This window comes from Apaloderma vittatum, unplaced genomic scaffold (assembly GCF_000703405.1).
Source record: "Apaloderma vittatum isolate BGI_N311 unplaced genomic scaffold, ASM70340v1 scaffold6786, whole genome shotgun sequence".
In the NCBI taxonomy this organism is placed as follows: Eukaryota; Metazoa; Chordata; class Aves; order Trogoniformes; family Trogonidae; genus Apaloderma; species Apaloderma vittatum.
Window position 1 is genome coordinate 1142 of NW_009721148.1, and position 17142 is coordinate 18283.

The 17142-nt window shown below is 51.3% G+C and overlaps 2 protein-coding genes across 2 annotated transcripts in view; one reads left to right on the forward strand and one right to left on the reverse strand.

Annotated features, from left to right (window-relative positions):
- Positions 1 to 1332: 1332 nt before the first annotated feature.
- Positions 1333 to 12511, forward strand: ABCD4 (ATP-binding cassette, sub-family D (ALD), member 4; the record flags this gene model as incomplete). Its single annotated transcript, XM_009871257.1, has 15 exons — positions 1333 to 1449; positions 1730 to 1855; positions 2634 to 2684; positions 5351 to 5445; positions 6406 to 6527; positions 7365 to 7456; positions 7630 to 7719; positions 8288 to 8496; positions 8789 to 8880; positions 9090 to 9126; positions 10323 to 10372; positions 10636 to 10688; positions 11017 to 11093; positions 12143 to 12258; positions 12416 to 12511. Coding segments are annotated over 15 exons (1423 nt in total), but the record flags the coding sequence as incomplete, so codon positions are not given.
- Positions 12512 to 13595: 1084 nt separating this feature from the next.
- The window catches only part of LOC104275331 (acetyl-coenzyme A synthetase 2-like, mitochondrial), a 10985-nt gene continuing 7438 nt past the window's right edge, over positions 13596 to 17142 (reverse strand). The window contains 8 exon segments of the mRNA XM_009871258.1: positions 13596 to 13772; positions 13861 to 13982; positions 14284 to 14347; positions 14908 to 15035; positions 15715 to 15841; positions 16329 to 16441; positions 16825 to 16917; positions 17124 to 17142. The exon segment at positions 17124 to 17142 is cut by the window's right edge and continues 31 nt beyond it. Coding sequence (XP_009869560.1) covers positions 13596 to 13772; positions 13861 to 13982; positions 14284 to 14347; positions 14908 to 15035; positions 15715 to 15841; positions 16329 to 16441; positions 16825 to 16917; positions 17124 to 17142 — 843 coding nt within the window.

Genomic DNA, 17142 nt, shown 5'->3' on the forward strand with positions numbered 1-17142 from the left:
ATTGTTCAGTGTCTTTTTGCTGCCAGTACAAAAATTGTCTTTATCTTATAATTCCTTGATGAGAACTTTTTTCCTACACCAGCTGCTTTAAGAATGAACTAGAGGTGAAGTGACCTCCTGTTGTGCAGTGCGAACCAAACTGAGTGTTAGATGCATGATGTCATCCATCTAGAAGGAATGAAGAGTGGCTTCTGAGTGGCAGACAAAGACTGATGGCTCCTAGCAGGACATCTGAGTTGGTGTTTAAGTGTTATCATTACATGTTGCTTAATAACTTGTAAAAAGCAATATCCTGCCATGAGTCTATAGTACAACTTAAATTATAACTTTATGGGAACAATTATAGTCTGAGGAAAAGGAAAAATGATGACTGTAAGGTCAGTCAGGGTGAGAGCTGCCGCAAAATTAAATCCATTGCCATTCCAAGACTGCAAAAGAGTTGAGAACTTAATGTTCTTGTGGTTGTATCTGCACTGATGGTTAAGCAAGAGTCCAGCCTTGCTCTTCATTCTGAACTTCCCAGTCACGGCCTTTCCACCTGTGCTTAGCGCATCAGACTGAAGCTTTCTTTCATCCATATCCTCTGGACAGGTGAGGTGCTGAGGGAGCAAATATGCTGAAAGTGTTTCTGGTTACCCCAAGTGCAACTCCTGCTCAGCAGTGAGATGGGTGAGACCTGAGGGTCTGTCACGTGTGTGCCTGCTGCTGCTGGGGTGAGGAGGCCTGATGTGCTGCTGCCTGCTCTTGTGGGATGGGGGCAAGTAGAAGCACTTTCTTCCTTGCAGCAAAGGGGCCAGAGAGCACTCCATGCAGAGCAAAAGGAGCAACTGCTGTGGAAGGGTGGCTTTTGCAAATATCCAACAGTTGCCAAAAGCCTGGCCTGTGCCCTTGCCAGTCCTGGTACCTCTGGTGCCCGAGGTGCAGCACCAGTACTGAAGGTTTGGGGGACAGTCCATAGTTTTTGGTGGTACAGGAGTGTGTCCAGGAGAGGAGTAAAGGGCAAGGATTCAGAAACCTCTTTAGCATGGAGTCAAACAGTGTTGTTTTAAGTGGAATAAGTGGTTAATACAGGGAACAGCATGAAAGTAGCAGCAGGAGCTGTTCTTCCTGGGTGCCAGGAAGGCCCTTGGGTGAGTCCTGCTGGGCTGTAGAAATTGTCTCCTATGGGGGAACAGGTGTCCCAGCTGCAGGTCCCTCCCAGGTAGGGTTATTCACCTGCACCCTGTCCGAAGTTCAGGCAGTGAAACAGCCTGGCTTGTGACCTGCTAGGAGGTTAGTACTGGTTCTTGCCTCTGGGCTTTGACAGTGTCAGTGGCTCTTTGTGTTGATCAGGGACCAGCGTATCAGCCAGGATGTGGAGAGGTTCTGCAGGCAGCTCAGCTCCATGGCCAGCAAGCTCGTCATCTCACCCTTCACACTGGCCTACTACACATACCAGTGCTTCCACAGGTAAGGACACATCCTGGCTTAGCTTTTGCACCTCTTTCCTATGTCCTTTTTTGGAGCCTGGCACCCACATTACAACTCTCCAGACAGACGCTTGTACGCATGGCTCAGTGGTCCCTGCACTCCAAAGAGAATTGTGCCTTAAGAATGCAGTGCTGGCCCACAAACCTTTGTGAAAGCCAAGAAAGGTGACAGTTGAGGGCTCTGACTGCTTGAACCCAAGGATGCAGGGGTGTAATTTTACTTGGATTGTTAACTGAGCTCTCTTTCTCCTCCTCTGTAGCACAGGTTGGCTAGGCCCGGTGAGCGTCTTTGGGTATTTCATCATTGGGACGATTGTCAACAAGATATTGATGAGCCCGATTGTGTCTAAACTTGTGCAGCAGGAAAAACTGGAGGGGGATTTCAGGTGAGTTGTGGCAGAGCAACAATTTCACTGCCTCCTGTGCTATTTATGCAGCTGCTTCTCATCTGTGACTTTCCCCACATGCAGAGAAACCTACCTGGGCAATGCTGCCCCAAAATCTGAGCCCTCACCACCCCTTTCACTGCCCTGTGTCATGGCAGTCAGTGTCCTTGGCTCAATCTCCTGGTTCAGTCTCCAGGCTGCTTGCCTGGTCCCTGCTGGTCCCTCTGTCAGGGCACTGGATATGTTGAAGAAAACTGCACGCTGAGCTTCCTTGAGTGCAGATGCAAGTTCCATACCACAGCAGATCAGGCTTCTGCTTCCCCACAACCTTCATCAAGTGCCCAAAACAGCACAGTCTTTCCATGTGCTCTGTAAATCATCTCCTCCCTTTCCCCTGCAGGGTTGGGTGGGTGAGTGACAGGGCCTTTGCAGCTTTCCCTGGGGCTCAGAACATCCAGGGACAGCAGCAGAAGGTGATGTGGCACAGAGAGCCTGGACCAGGGCAGTTGGTTGTGGTGATTCTGTATGGTGGAGGCTGGCAAACAGGAGGCCCAAGGGCTAAGAGGATGTGCACAGGGAGTGTGATACCAAACAAATGCAACACTGAGCCTTGGTCACTGGTGTGTTTTTTTGAGCCTGTTGACTATTTCTGTCAAGAGATTCCTCAGATCAGTGCTCTGACAGATGCAAGATGAGTTTCCTCTAACAAGGATATTGGCTACCTAATTCACCAGGCATTTGTGTACAATCCTGATGATGTTTTTTGGGGCTTGTCCAGGTTCAAGCACATGCAGATTCGTGTCAATGCGGAACCAGCTGCTTTCTACAGGTCAGTAGTCCTCATTTCTTTATGTCTTCATAAGGATCCTCCCAGCTCCTGGCATCCTTGTTGTATTCATATATTGCAGAGGAGTCCAAGTTCTGCTGCTGCAGCCGGAGCTTTCTGTCCCTTCCATCTCAGTGCAGTGTCATATGGCCCTGCCACTGTTCTCCTTTGGAGTCTGTGTGTTACCTGTAGAAATACTCCACAGCAGCTGGAGATGGCTATTTTTGCTCTGTCTGATAGAAATTTGGTGCTGGCTTAGAGACCATTGCTGATGTTTTGCCTGGTCCTTGCCTGGAGGATTGCTCGAGGTCTCATTGGACCTTGGCGGGATGTTCCGTTGGGGACTTGCTGCAGGTTGCTTCTTGCTTCATCCTGCTGCTGACCTCTGTGTCTTCTGTGGGTATGCCAGCTGCTGCCTGGCCTCCTTACCTGTGCTTGCTGCTCTAGGTCAGTCTGTGCCCTGACTTTCCCAGAGCTGTACTGCTACTCTCTGAATTTGCTCAGAGCCGAGCATGCTGTCAGGAACCCGGCAGCGTATTCCTGCTTAGTGATTGCCTGAAGTCTGTTGAGCTGCTGCTTGGAGCCTTTAAGGTGTTTCACACCTTGTAACCCAGGAAAAAGGGCCGTGATTTTACTGTAGCTTGTGTTGGGGCATTTGGTTGGTGGCAGGAGGTCACTGTTCCTCTCTGGTCACATGTCTGCCTCTGCCCTGCATGTTGCGAAATCGTGCTTCTTCCAGGAATTTAGGTGAGCAGCAGCTGCTCTGGTCTTCCTTGCCTGTGATCTGTACTTGGCTCCTTCATGCTGCAGTGACTGAGCATTTCAGATGTGGTGCTGTCCTCGAAGTGATTTGGTTCAAAAATCACCAATTTAGTAAAGATTTATACTGATGAGTGGAAAACTGATGTAAATAACTGAAATCAATCTTAGGTTGTATTGGCAAGTTTGAGTTATTTCTTTATGGACTGGTTGATTCTTACTGATTGATGATAATGTTTCTTAATGGAGAAGATACTCTAATTACATCCCCTTATTTAGCTTGCAGTACTTTTCCTCACAATTTTGCATGGGTTTTTTTTATTCTATTGCTAAGTAGAAAATGGGAAGTGAATTACTATACCAGAAAACAGGGTGTCTTGCTTCGGTACAGTACATTAGTAGAAAAGCTTCGCTTGGTGGGAAACTACAGTTTAATTGAATTGCCCCAAACCAGAGATTTTCATTGTATGAATCTTCATTAAAAATAAAGGATTTTTTTAAAAGGTCAAGTTCCTAGAATCTTGCAAGAGGAGCACATGGTGGGTGGCTGGATTTGATTGCTGAATTTCTCCGGTTTGTAGAAGCTGTTAGGTCTGGTCCTCTTGCACCTACCCAACTGTTGTTTTAATAAAGGAAGAAACAAAACCTGAGCGCCATCAGCTTTTTACTTCTTTGGTTTCTAAAACTTGGGCAAACTTACTTTAAAAGTCAACAGAATGGGAGAAAAAGCTGAAAACAATACAGCAATCTGAAAAATAAATTATAGCTCTGGTTCCCAGTGCCTTCCTCACCTTTAACTCCTTGTATCCAAGGCTTTGTCCTTTGTGAATGCTCAGCAGCATTTGTGAATACTCTGAGTCCTTTGTGAATACTCAGAGAGTGAACAGATTGCAGCTCAGTAGTTGCCCAAGATAGGCTGTAGGGCAATAATGCCAAATTGAATTCTTAGTTGAATGTATTTTTAAGGGTGAAAATGTATTTCTCTAAGAACCGAGAATCTTTAGGACTGAGACTCTTCAAAAATCCTCATTCGTGTTTTTTTGTGCAGCTCTTGGCCCTGTCTGCTGGGGCCCTAGTGACTCCCCGTTGCATGGACCGTGTTGGGAGCATGGGTGTGTGCTGGGCACAAGCCTGTGTTGGGTGGCAGGTGGGAGCATGGAGTGAGATGTGGAGCTCTCTCTGCGTTTTGCCACCTGAGGGCAGCCCAGCCCTTGTGAAGGAGCAGGAGGAGCTGCCAGGCCTGCTGGAGGTGGTGGTTTAGAGGCGAGATGTGCCTTCTTGCTCCTGGCTCAGCCTGGCCATGGGAGCATCACTGCTAGCTGGGGTGGTGGGTGACCCCCGATGCCTGCAAAGATACCCCTGGGAAGAGGGGGACTGTGGGGCTGGGGTCGCCCACACTAGAGGCTGCACTGCTTAGGGCTTGTCCATGTCCTGCTTCTCTGGGGTGGGGAATGGGAAGAAGCAGACTGAGGCTGCCAGCTGTGCAGGTGGTGTTGGCTTGCTGTCACCTCCTGGTCTCACCTCTGCCCTCTCCTTTCTGATTCCAGCTGTGTACTGGTGCCAGCCCTCTCTTCCAACCAGGCTCTGCTTGGAAACATGTGTGACCTTGGGTTTGTGTTGCTCCAGGCTGGGGCCTCGGTGATGGTGTCTGGCTTTGCCTCTCCTCCTCCTGTGTGCATCAGTTTCATCCACGGGCTCTGGGAGAGACTTGCAAGGCTGCTTGTTTAAGCCTGAGTTCCTTGGTGAAGCTCTTCAGGAAGGTGCTCTTGGCTACTTAGTTCCTGCCCAACGAAGAGCTTGTTGTTTGGAGGCTGCCAGACCCCTTCCAAGCCTCAATCCTAAAGCCCATGCTTTGACCTCACTGTGATGCTCCCAGAATGTCTGTGGCATGTTGCAATCTTATTTTACAGGGCTGGGCGAGTGGAGCACATGCGCACGAACCAGAGGTTGCAGAACTTGCTGCAGACCCAGAAGGAGCTGATAGGCAAGGAGCTGTGGCTATACAGTGAGTGGGGAGTTTGGGGTGGTGAAGTGGGGTGTGTGGCAGCTGCATTGCAGTGGCCCACAGGCTTGGGAACCCTACTGCTAGAGTAGCAGTGATGGGTTTTCCTCCCACCTCTTGCTGGTGCCCTGAGAGTGAACAGAGGGTGCCTTCTGCAGCCCTAATCCTGTTGTGAAAAGGCCTTGCAAAGAGTGAAGTTGTGGAGGACCTAGCAAAGTCAGAGAACACAAGCCCCAAACGGGGAATCTGCAGGAATCTGTGCTTTTTGTGGGTCAAGTGTTCAATGGCCAGGAAGACAGGGAAGGGCTTGAGCTTTTGGGGAAGGAGAAGACTCTGTATAGGTAGTTGGGAACTGTAGGAACTTTTTGCCTGCAGAGCCTGTCTCTTGGGGATAGTTGTCACCTGAAAATCTCCCTTCTCCCACTGTCACTGGATTCAGGTCTGGATGTTAAATGACTACTATCAAGACAGCTCTTCCTCATCTCACCAGAATAGTGAGCTGGAGGAAGAGCTCTGATTGCAGGTGGCCATGGGAGTTTGGGTTCTTAAATCTTGCTGCCTGTCCTGTGCTCCAGGATAGGCTTTACAGCCAATCATTTCACCCCAAAGCTTCCTTTTTGCCCTCCCTTCTGTTTCTTCTGAGTCAGCTGGGCCCTTGAAGAGTAGAAACAAGCAAGCAAAGTGGCTTTTTGCCCCATGGTGATTCCTGAATTGTGTGTCTGAATGATGTTTCTCTGCTCAGAGGCCTGTCCCAAAATGCTCTTTGCTTGGTAAATGGATTTCTGCCCTGATGCGTGTGCTGTCCTGTGAAATGGATTATTCTGCTCTGGTGAATTGTGAAGGGCTGAGGCAAGACCATGGGTCTTCCTCTGACCAGGCTCATGGGCTGTGCTTGAGCCTGGCTGGGACGAAGGTTCCCACACTAATTAATCCATTGTCTTCTCTTAATGTGCTTCTCCCTAGTTGGGATCAACACTTTTGACTACCTGGGCAGCATCCTGAGCTATGTGGTCATTGCCATTCCCATCTTTTCTGGGGTCTATGGTGACATGAGTCCAACAGAGCTCAGCGCCCTTGTCAGCAAGGTGAGCTAAGGGTGACCTCCCAGACCCCATTGTGAAGGTTGGAGGTCTTGTTTGGGGCTGGTGGCATTGGGGCTCAATAACCTGCAGCAGTTGACCTTCAGGTTAGACTGTCCCTGCCCATGGTGGCATGGAAATGGGAACTTGGAGCCAGCTGGTGTATGATTAACCTGGGGGTGAGAGCTGTCGAGGACATCTATGTAGGTGTTTCCTAGCTCAGACCTCTGTGGCTAAAAAAAAAAAAAAAGAGATCAGAAAGCCCCTGGCTTTCAGTGGTGTAGGTGGGGGTTGTGTCTGTGCAGTGGGTCTGAGTTATGCCCTGGGCTGCTCACAGTGAGCCTGGCTGTCTGTGAGACTGAGCTGGCTCGTGTTCACCTTCCTGACCTGACTCATTCCCAGATACTGAAAACTGGCTTGTGATAGAGAATGCAGAGCTAAAAATAGTTGAGTGGGCTCTGCAGGTTGGGACGCCCTGCTCTGAGCCATGTACGGTGCTGGGTCAGGGCTGGTGGCATGGATCTGCCTGACTTAGGGCGAGCATGCCGGGCTCCCAGGCTGGCCAGCAAGCACTCTGTAAACACCATCCCTGGGTGGCAGGAGATGTGTCCACCTGGCAAAAACTGCAGTACTGAGCAGGGAAGCCCTGCTTCATCCAAATATGGTCATCTTCTTCTTTACTCCCCCTGCCCTGGGTGACTTCTCCACCTCTCTTTCATCTTGCTGGGACTGCTGATGTGGCCAAATATCTGGATTCCTTAGCTGCCTCCTTGCAACCATGGAGGAAGGGGCAGTGGCCCAGCTGAGCACTGACCCTTGCTGTGCCGTGTAATTTCTCCCCAGAATGCCTTTGTTTCCATCTACCTCATCGGCTGCTTCAGCCAGCTCATAGATCTCTCCAGCACTGTGACTGATGTAGCTGGCTACACGCACAGGTGAGCTTCTCTGCGGGCAGGTCTCTGCAGGAAAGGGAGGTGTGGGACAAGACTCTGCCCAGGCTTGTGCTAAATAAGAAACAGTTGCTTTTGAGCAAGCACAGACAAGTTTGCATATTGCGAGGAGGCTGCTGGCATTGTCCCTGGCATTCATGCAACCTCTTGTTGTCTAGGATTGGTGAACTGCAGGAGACCTTGCTGAGCCTTGGCAGAAGAAAAAATGATAACTACTTGGAAGCCAAAGCCAGCTGGGATTTGGATGGGTGAGTCTCCTCTCAGCAACTGGCCAGTGTGCAGTTGTTGTGTTTTAACCCCAATCAGTAATTAAGCACCACGCTGCTGCTTGCTCACTCTCCCCACTAGACAGGGGAGAGAATTGGGGGGAAAAAATTCAGACTCTTGACTTGAGATAAAGACAGTTTAATGGGACAGAGAAAGAAGGGAGGTAAAAGTAATAATGATAGTAGAATACACAAACCAAGTGATGCACAATATAATATCTCACCACCTGCTGACCAGTGCTTAGCCAGTCCCTCAGCCATGGTGTCCCCTGGGTGACTCCTCACAGTTTATGCCCTGGGCATGACCAGGACACAATTTACATGCTGGTGTGTAGAGCTGTCGTGGGTTGGAGATGGCCCTTGGTGTCGCAGCCTGTTGCAGGCAGTTGGTTGGAGCAGGCAGCACTCACTGTGATTTGTCATTCCTGGGGTACACATGGCAGGGCTGGTGTCACAGAGGCACAGGAGGTCTAAGGTGCCTGATCTTTGCCGGTCTCAGCATGGTCACTTACCCCCAGATCTCTCCTCCTTTGTCTTGGTGGTGGTCCAGGAGCCATTCTGGGGAAGACCCAGTGCCAAGGGACACAGCTTTCCTTCTGGAACGAGTGACACTCTCGGTGCCATCCTCTGGCAAGCTGCTCATCAAGGACTTGAGCCTCAGGATCTCGCAAGGAGACAGTGTGATGATTGTGGGGAACACAGGCACAGGGAAGACATCTCTCCTGAGGGTCCTTGGGGGGCTCTGGGAGAGCACGCGGGGTAAGGACTGCTGCTCACTGCAGCCTTCTCTCTCGCAACCAGGGCCGCCCTGAATTTGGAAGGTGGCAGCTGGGGCTCCTGTAAGATGAGTGGCACCTTGTGAATGGTGAATGTGTCACTGATGCATTGGAGCCACCCACCTCTAGCGCACACTCGGCTCTGTCTCTCATTGCTTCGACCTGTGTTGCCAATACACATTTTTCTGAGATTTGTTTCATGGGGCAGGACTGCACAAGGGGTGGTGAGGAGTTGCTGATGGGCACTGCAGGTTGACATGAGTATCTCTGTTCAGGGAGCATCAAAATGCTGACCTGCTTTGGCCCCCGGGGAGTGGTGTTCCTGCCACAGAGGCCCTTCTTCACTGATGGAAGCCTACGTGAGCAGGTGAGCTCAGCAGGTGAGCTCAGCGGCTGCCTCTGCTCTACCCCCCGCTCCACTCCCCGCTGCAAACCTGTGTCCTGCAGGCAGGCCTGCAAGAGGGAGGGTGCCTGTGGCTGGTTCTTCCCTTGTGCTTGAGTTCATACCACCACTCTTGTCTCTGATGAACTGTGTTCAGCTCCCTCTGACATGGCTCCTTTTGCTCTGTTAAACAGGTGATCTATCCCCTGAAGGAGATCTATCCAGTTTCAGGTATGTGGAAATTCATTGGAGCAATTAGCCAACCCTGTGGTGTCAGATCCCTTTCCTCTACCCAGTGCAGCTTCTCCCCTACTATGCCCCATCAGGAGCGCTCATTCATTTTGCTTTTGTTGCTCTCTGCTTTTCCCTGGAAGATTTACCTTAATGGAGGTTAAGGTCAGCTCTGTATTTTCTCACTTTTGGGAGAGAACATATTCTCTTGATAAGCACATTCTCTTGATGCAGCGAGGACAAGCTGGCCATGCTTTGCATGTTGTGCTAGACACATGATCTATGTTGAGGCACCTTACTGCTAGGATACATCTGATCTGTCGGGTACAACCTGCCTTTGGGCAAAGCCATGTTTGCCTTCATCTCATTTTCCATCCACCTCCGTCTTTCACTGTTCCTCTTCTTTAAATGATGGCCCAGGGCCTTGCACACTGTCAAGGTCGGACTACGTGGATCCTTTCTCTCCGCTGCCCGCTTCCCAAGCCAGACTACACGTGGGCAGCTGCAGCTTGCAGATGTCCAGGTTTAAGTTACTATATGGTGAAACAGCGTTACATGCTGCTTTCAAACACTTGGGAGTCACAGTCTTGCAGAGAATAACTGCAACCATCAGCTACTGTTGTGGCTTTTCAGCAGCTTCAGAGAGGTCTATGGCAGATGCACAGCCCTTCTGCCCAGCTTCCATAGCTGCTGACTGTACAAGCTTAGGCGTGTGTTCTACTCTGTAGCTGGCTCACCCCGAGGTCTTTCCCATCCCACATAAGATCCTTTTGCTAGATGTTACCCAAGCCCTGTTCCCATGACTCTGCCACCTGCAGCATGTGGTGGGCAGTCAACCATAAGAGTGCAGCTCGTGAGCAGGGTCTTGGCAATTGAAGCCTGAATCCTTGTGTTCTGGCTGTGTCGTCTGTGACCATGGACTGAGCCAAGTCTTGGGTGTGTCTGTGGAGCCTGGCTACTTCCTGGCATGCTCCTTACAGGCAGGGTTAACAATTTTAAGGAAGGTCAGTCTTTGGGCACTCTCTGTGCCAAAGCTCAGGACCTGATATGGTTAAGTGACCTGATAAAAGTTAAGTCAACTACACTGGAGCTCTGGAGATCCTCCAGTCCTTCCCTCCTGCCCCACACCAACTCTTCCTTACAGCTGTGGCCTCAGCATGCTGCCTCTGCTTACACTTTACTGCTTTCTCCCCTAGGGTCAGCAGATGATGAAAGAATTGTGCGATTCCTGGAGCTGGCTGGGCTGGTGAGTCCCCAGTAGAGCTGCTGCCGGTGAGGGGAGAAGGGATGAGGTTTTGTGGCAGCACAATGTGACCATGTGCTGGACACATGTAGAGACATTGTCTGTGGCTGGGACAGGACCGTGCACAGGACTGTCAGAGGAGGAATGTGAAGCAACTTTGGCTCAACTGAGAGCAGGGAGAGTAGCAGGAAGGGGGTGGTTATGCTCAGGGCTGTGGGCTGACAGGGTTGGGGGCTGTGTTCACAAGTCTGCTGTGCTCTCTGCAGACTGATTTGCTGGCGAGGGCTGGAGGACTGGACAAGCAGGTAGACTGGAATTGGTAAGGGAGCTCGGCGTCTGCATGAATTTGGGTGATCCCTCTGGGTGGGGAGCACTTCTAAGCAGATGGACATTGCCGCTGGACTTAAGAACATCGGTGTCCAGCTGTGTTCTGTGGGAGGCGGGCAGTATGCAGGGGTAAAGCCTTCGTGCTCGATGCCAACAACCACCAGCCATCCTGTTTTGCAGGCAGTGTAGAGCTGGTCCCAGCATGAAGGGGGCATGGGGGTCACACAAGGGCAGTTGCTTGCTGGGGTCTCTGATACCAAGCTCTTCAGCAGGTGAGCTCTTTTTGTTGAGGGAGATTTTGAATCTTGAACCTGCTGCAGGTATGACATCCTGTCCCCAGGAGAGATGCAGAGGCTCTCATTTGCACGGCTCTTCTACCTCCAGCCAAAATATGCAGGTGAGTGAGTGACTGGCAAAGAAAAGAGGGGAGAAAAAAAAACCGAAAAGGCGGGGCATTTGGTGTAAAGAAAAGCTGGTGCCGAGACAACTCATGAAATCCTTTCTTTGCTAGGAACATGCTTTGTCTTGCTTGTTATTTTAGCAGTGTAGCACACAGAGGTGAAAACATTTCATTATCTGTGTGGAGGGTGTAAATCAAGAGGCTGTATATAAGACATTCTCTTCTTAGGGATTCATGTTCTTGGTCCGGGTCCAATAGGATATGAAGAAGCCACTTTGCAGCATGGTTACCAATTGCCATGTAAAGTGTGTGCACTAGGGAGTGTGGCTTCTGTGCCACATCTGAAGCTTGTGAACCTTTGCAGGGCTCTGGAAGGAGTGTGGGAAGTTTAGCTGTAATGCATCAAAAGAAGATAAAGAACAGTGGGAGAAATGGTCCTGAGAGATCACAGAAGCAGCTCCAATTGGTAGATGTGGCTAATTCCTTTGCACAGTTAGATTGCTAGCGACTGCTGGGGTGTGGAGGGGGCTGTTGTCGTGAGGGCCAAGGTGAGTGTGGGTGAACAGAGACAGTGTCTGTAGCAGGTAGCCACGTGTAAGTACCTCTCCTCCCCTGAAGTGTGTGGCACAGCTCAGTGCTGTCTGAGCAGAAGGAAGCTGTGGGTTGCAAACTAAAAGCTGTAGAGATGATATAAAACAATTTGAATTTGTTTGCTCCAGATCTATAGTATTTACCCTTAACTGCCAGGAAGGTGCCTCAGAGCATCCTGGATGCTCCAGGTGGGGTCTGGGCCAGAGGGGGAGTGCACGGGCACTGTTTGGGTGGATTTGAGGGCTTGTAGGGAAGGGCAGCTTTCCCAGTTGACTGACACCAGCTATGCCATAGGAAAATCAAGAGTCTTTAGGCTTCTCCTCACTTGCCTTCTACAGATGCTTTTGGTGAATTCCTGTTAATATGCAAAATGTTCTTGGCAGTTGCTGCTCTTTTGCCTATGGGGAGCTGACTGGTTGGGAGAGGATTTGTGGGGCTTACAACTTTTCTTTCAGTGCTAGATGAAGCCACCAGTGCCCTCACAGAAGAGGTGGAGCATGAACTGTACCGTGTGTGCCTTCAGCTGGGCATGACACTGATCAGCGTGGGACACAGGGCCAACCTGGAAAAGGTGAGATGGGGAGGCAGTGCCTGGTGGTGGCCAGACAGGGGAGGTAGAGAGGGTCCCTGGTGAGCAGAGAGGAGTGGCTGAGGCTGGAGAGACTCGCTGTGGGGAGGATATACCCTCGTAGAGACATCCCTCAGTTGTTGTGTTATTGATTTTGCAGTTCCACAGCTGGATTTTGAAACTTCATGGGGAGGGAAGATGGGAGCTCACTCGATGCGAGAAGATGAAACGTCTCCCAGCTGGGGAAGGATGCTGAAAAACAGGCACTTGTCTGGCCAGCCACAGAACCTGCACACTCACGGGAGAGCTCTGAATAGCAGACATGGAGCTGCCAAGGCAATAGCTGGCAACAAGGGATTCATCTAGCGTGGAACCAGTTCTGGATTTTGCTGATGGACGCAGAGCTAAATTCTAACTCATAGTGTGGGGTTCTGCCAGGAGCACATTCATCTATGCCATCCTTCTCCCAATCCCCTTCTCCTGCCTCCTATGGGGGAAAGAGCTGAGCTGTCAGGCTCCCCAAAGAGAAGATGCTACCTCATGGGGCTTATAGAAGCAATGGCCAGAGGAACTACCCCTTGTCCGTGGTGCAGTAGTGTGAGACTGGGATGCAGCCTCGTGTTCTCTCCTCTTTGCCTCACTGGAACCTCTGTCTCTTTGATACATGGCTCTGCAGAACAGATTTCTGTACCTGTGGCTCTGTTGAGTGTTGTGCTCAGCAGGAGCCAAGGGAGGCACTGTAAGGGAAGGAGAATGCTGGCACAGAGAAGAGGTATGTCTCTGCTCTCCTTATGACACACAGTTGCAGATCAAAGGAACAGATCTGTATTAAAGTCTGAGGCCTGTTTTCCATCAGTGTTTATGGAAAAGGATCAGTATTTGCTAGCCAGACTGCCATATCTTTTCCTTCTGGAGTTTGCTTTGGAGGAGCTGCTTGTATATTGGCAATGGTCCTGGACTAGACTATTCCTGAAGAGCAGAGCTGGAGTAGGAGTAATATACCTGCCTAGAGCTGGGCATCCTGCCCTGCTGCTGTGTCTACAACTACTACAGGGCACAAGGAATCCAAGGGGTGGCTTTTGTCCCTCTGCATTTAGAGGAGGAAACAGAGCTCACCTCCGCTTACTGTTCTGCCTGTGATGAGTCATGTTCTCTCCCCTGCCTCCCACAGGTGTGTGGAGACAGAGGTTTTGAGGGTCCCTGAGTTGTGGAGAGGTCACTCTGAGACTGCAGAGCAGTGTCTCTGAGCACTTACTGGCCACCAGTTACTTAGTGACATCTCTGGATGTGGCCCCAGTTTTGCAGTGGAAGAGCAGGAGGTGGCTGCTGGCAGAGCCAAGCTAGCAGCTCTTCTGGCCCTCCACTAGGCGCTTGTGTCCCTCTATGATGTCCTGCACGGCTTCATGGTCATCCAGGGTGGTTAGGTCCCCGAGCTCACTGGCCTTATCCTCCACAATTTTCCTTAGCACTCGACGCATAATCTTCCCTGAGCGTGTCTTGGGCAGCCGGTGTGTGACCTGTGACAGGGAGCAGCGGAGCTAAGGCTCAGGGAAAGGGGTTGGCCAGGTTGCTGGGGTGGGTGTTGGACCAGCCTTCACGTGTTACCTGAATGTACTCGGGAGCTGCGTACTTGGCGATCTTCTTTGAGATCAGCTCCCGTAGGTCAGCAGAAAGAGTCTCCTGCGTGTAGCCAGTGTCCTCCTTCAGCACAACAAACACGTAGGCTCCTGGCAGAAGGACCACCAGGGCACTGAGCACTGTGCACAGCATGTTTCTAGGAGCCTTCCTGAAACTAGTGCCAAGAGAGGTCCCTCTCTGCTGGTAGCCTCAGGGGATGCTCTGTGCCTTTAGCCGTGGCGCTGCTGTTTGCAAAGCCCAGCTGGTCTAGGTTGTGATGACTGTGCCGAAATCCCCACTAACATGCTGTGTGGCGCTGGCACAGCATTGCTGCTGGAGGTTGCCGCTTCCCACTGCTGTGCAGTAGCCCCAGGGAGAGACATAGCAGGGGCAGGAAAGCAAACATCTTACCTTCTCCCTTGATCTCATGTGGGTAGCCGATGACAGCAGACTCTGCCACTGCTACGTGGTGGTTCTGGAAGAGAACAGGGCTGGCGTTGGGTTCAGCACTTTCAGCAGCCTGGCTGCCACGTGGGAGCTGTCCTGACCTGGCTTGGCTGCTGCAGCCCACGGAAAAGTGGAGAGATAAGGGTGGGCCTCAGGTGGCTTCTGCCCTTTTTCCTTCTTGCCTCAGCAGGTCTGTCTGCAAACACAAGTCTTCCCTGCTGCCTCTGGCTGCTTTAGGCTTGCAGCTTCTAGACTTGTGTTCTGTGCCACCAGGTTGCTCCTCTAGGTTGCTCCACTGGATCCCACAATCTTTACTGGCCTACAGATGCTGCTCCTCTACATGCCTGGTGCTCCACTTAGAGCATCAACCTTATCTTGCTTTGTTGCTCCCTTGCTGCAGAGCGCCAGCATGGGAGGGGAGAGGGTGGGAAGCTGTTCCCACAGGCAGACTGTGGGTCCAGCACGGTTCCTTGATGCTACAACAGCAGCATGTTTCTGTCCAGGTGTTTCAAAGCGGCTTTCTTGAGTAGCCCCAGTGTGCCTTTTCTGTCCCCTTTAATGCCTTTACTTTCCACCCACACCTCTTACCACAACATCCTCCACCTCTGCAGTGCCCAGCCGATGTCCACTGATGTTAATGATGTCATCCAGCCGTCCTGTCAGCTGGTAGTAGCCCTCACTGGTACGGTACACACCATCCCCGGTGAAGAAGAATCCTGCAGTGGCCAGAACCATGCCATGGTCACTGGTTGCAATAAGCATGTGAGTTGCTTCCCAGCTGTGTTCTCACCTCACTCCCTTCTCCCCTCTGTTGGCACTGGGGCCTGTGTGCTTCCTTCCATAGCTGCTCAGGGTGAAGGTGCCTACCTTCCTTGTTAGTTTTCTGCCTCTGTTAGTACCTGGTCTAGCATTAGGCTCCTTCCCTCATTCTGCAGTACGCTGGCTGATGCCCAGCCTGCCTCATCTTCACAAGCTGGGAGCACTTTGCTCCAGCGCAAGTGCCTGTGGTCTTGCTGCTTCTGCCTGTTGCTTCATGTGAAGAAACATACAGAGTCTTGGGTTCACTCGATGCCTCTGGATGAGTGACAGAAGCTGACAGGCTTTGTAAGAGATGCACCAAGAGACCTCTGTGTGCTTGATGTGACTGGAGGCAGAAGGACAAATCCACTGCCCTAAAACCACATGTGATCCATTGGGGAGGGTTGGTGAGAGACACCCATTCCCAGGGCAGTGTGGAGGTATCAGACATGGGAAAATGAAGGGCCTCAGCACTTTGGAGTGTCTGCAGAACAGCAAAGCCCTTCTGAGTCCTGCCCCCATGCAGAAAACCGGCAGGCAGGCCTAGCTGTACCCAACCAAACACCTGTGCAGTGGCCTGCCATGCATTTTCTTTACCTGGATAAGGAGTCAGATAGGTTTCCAGAAATCTCTTGTGGTCATTGTAAATGGTTCGTGCCATGCCCGGCCAGGCTTTTGAGATGCAAAGGGCTCCAGAGATGTTGTTTTCCAGGAGGACATTTCCCTGTGAAATAATTACCCTTTAGTAACCATGGCTGAGGGACTTGGAAAGTTTAGTCATTGCCTGTTTAACACCCCTGTGATGGAAATGGCAGGGAAGGCAGTGAGGAGAGTCCTGTGCCCCTGACTCCAATGAGGCAGGCTCAGTCTCTCCCAGCAGATGTCTGCAACCAGCTGCACAGCATGGTGGGATGCAGGGCCTGTCCAGGGAGGCTGGCTGTCCCTGCCCAGCTCCCTCACCTGGGGAAGACACATGCCAGGGAGCCTAACCACATCCCATCTTGTCAGGACACAGCCAGCTGGAAAACAACTCAGCTTCTGCACTAGCTGGAAGAATGGCTCCACTGTTAATCCCTTTCCAGTAAAGAAAGTTGCTGTCTCGCAGAGGTGAGCAGAAAAGATGTGCTTCACTGCAGTCAGCAAGTACACACTTCCATTGCCTGGGGAAAAGTGGGCTGAGCCAGTGCTTGGGCTGCAGGTTATAAATGTACCTTGTCGTCCAGGAGAGAGGGGCTGATCCCAAAAAAGGGTCTCATAGCCATGCCTGGAAGGATTTCAGCTCCAGGATTAGAAGGACGGGGTGAGATACAGATGCCTCCTGTTTCTGAAGCAAAAGAAACTGTAATGCTCATCAAAGTCAGGGACGAGAGGAAAGCCAGGTAGTGCTGCTTGGTGCGCAGCATTTGCCCTGGCCCTCGCTGCTGGACCACAGGCTGGGGCTGGGTTTGCCAGAGAGCTGGGGAACACTTGTTGCAGAAGGATGATCCTGCTCGCTTAGTTCAGACCCTACCATCAACTCTACTGTGTTTCTCTGGGTTAGCTTTAGAGGCTAGTTCTCTCTTTCCTGCTTTGGTGGCTGTGGCCCCTTACAGCATTGCTCATACCAGAGTGTCTGTGACAACCATTCCCACTTGTCCAGCTAAGTCACAGGTCACTCCTAAAGCCTGGGACAGCAGAAGCTGCGACAAGGGATCATAGGAGTCTCACCAGTTTGCCACCACGTGTCCACTACTGGGCACCGTGTCTCGCCGACCACATGGAAGTACCACTCCCACGCCTCCTTGTTGATGGGTTCCCCCACTGCAAGGGGAAAGACAAGGGGTCAGAGCTGAAAGATCAGGTCAAAGACACAGCTTCTCAGGGCCTGCTCACAAAGCTGAGCCAGCCCCAAATAACACAGTCTCTGACTTTCTGCTCTCATGTGCTGCTGCTCTTGGCATTTATGGAGAGAGGCGCAGCCTGATGCCCAAGGATTTGCTGCTCCAGCCCATGTCACCAGCAGTTACCTGAGCCAAGCACTTTGAG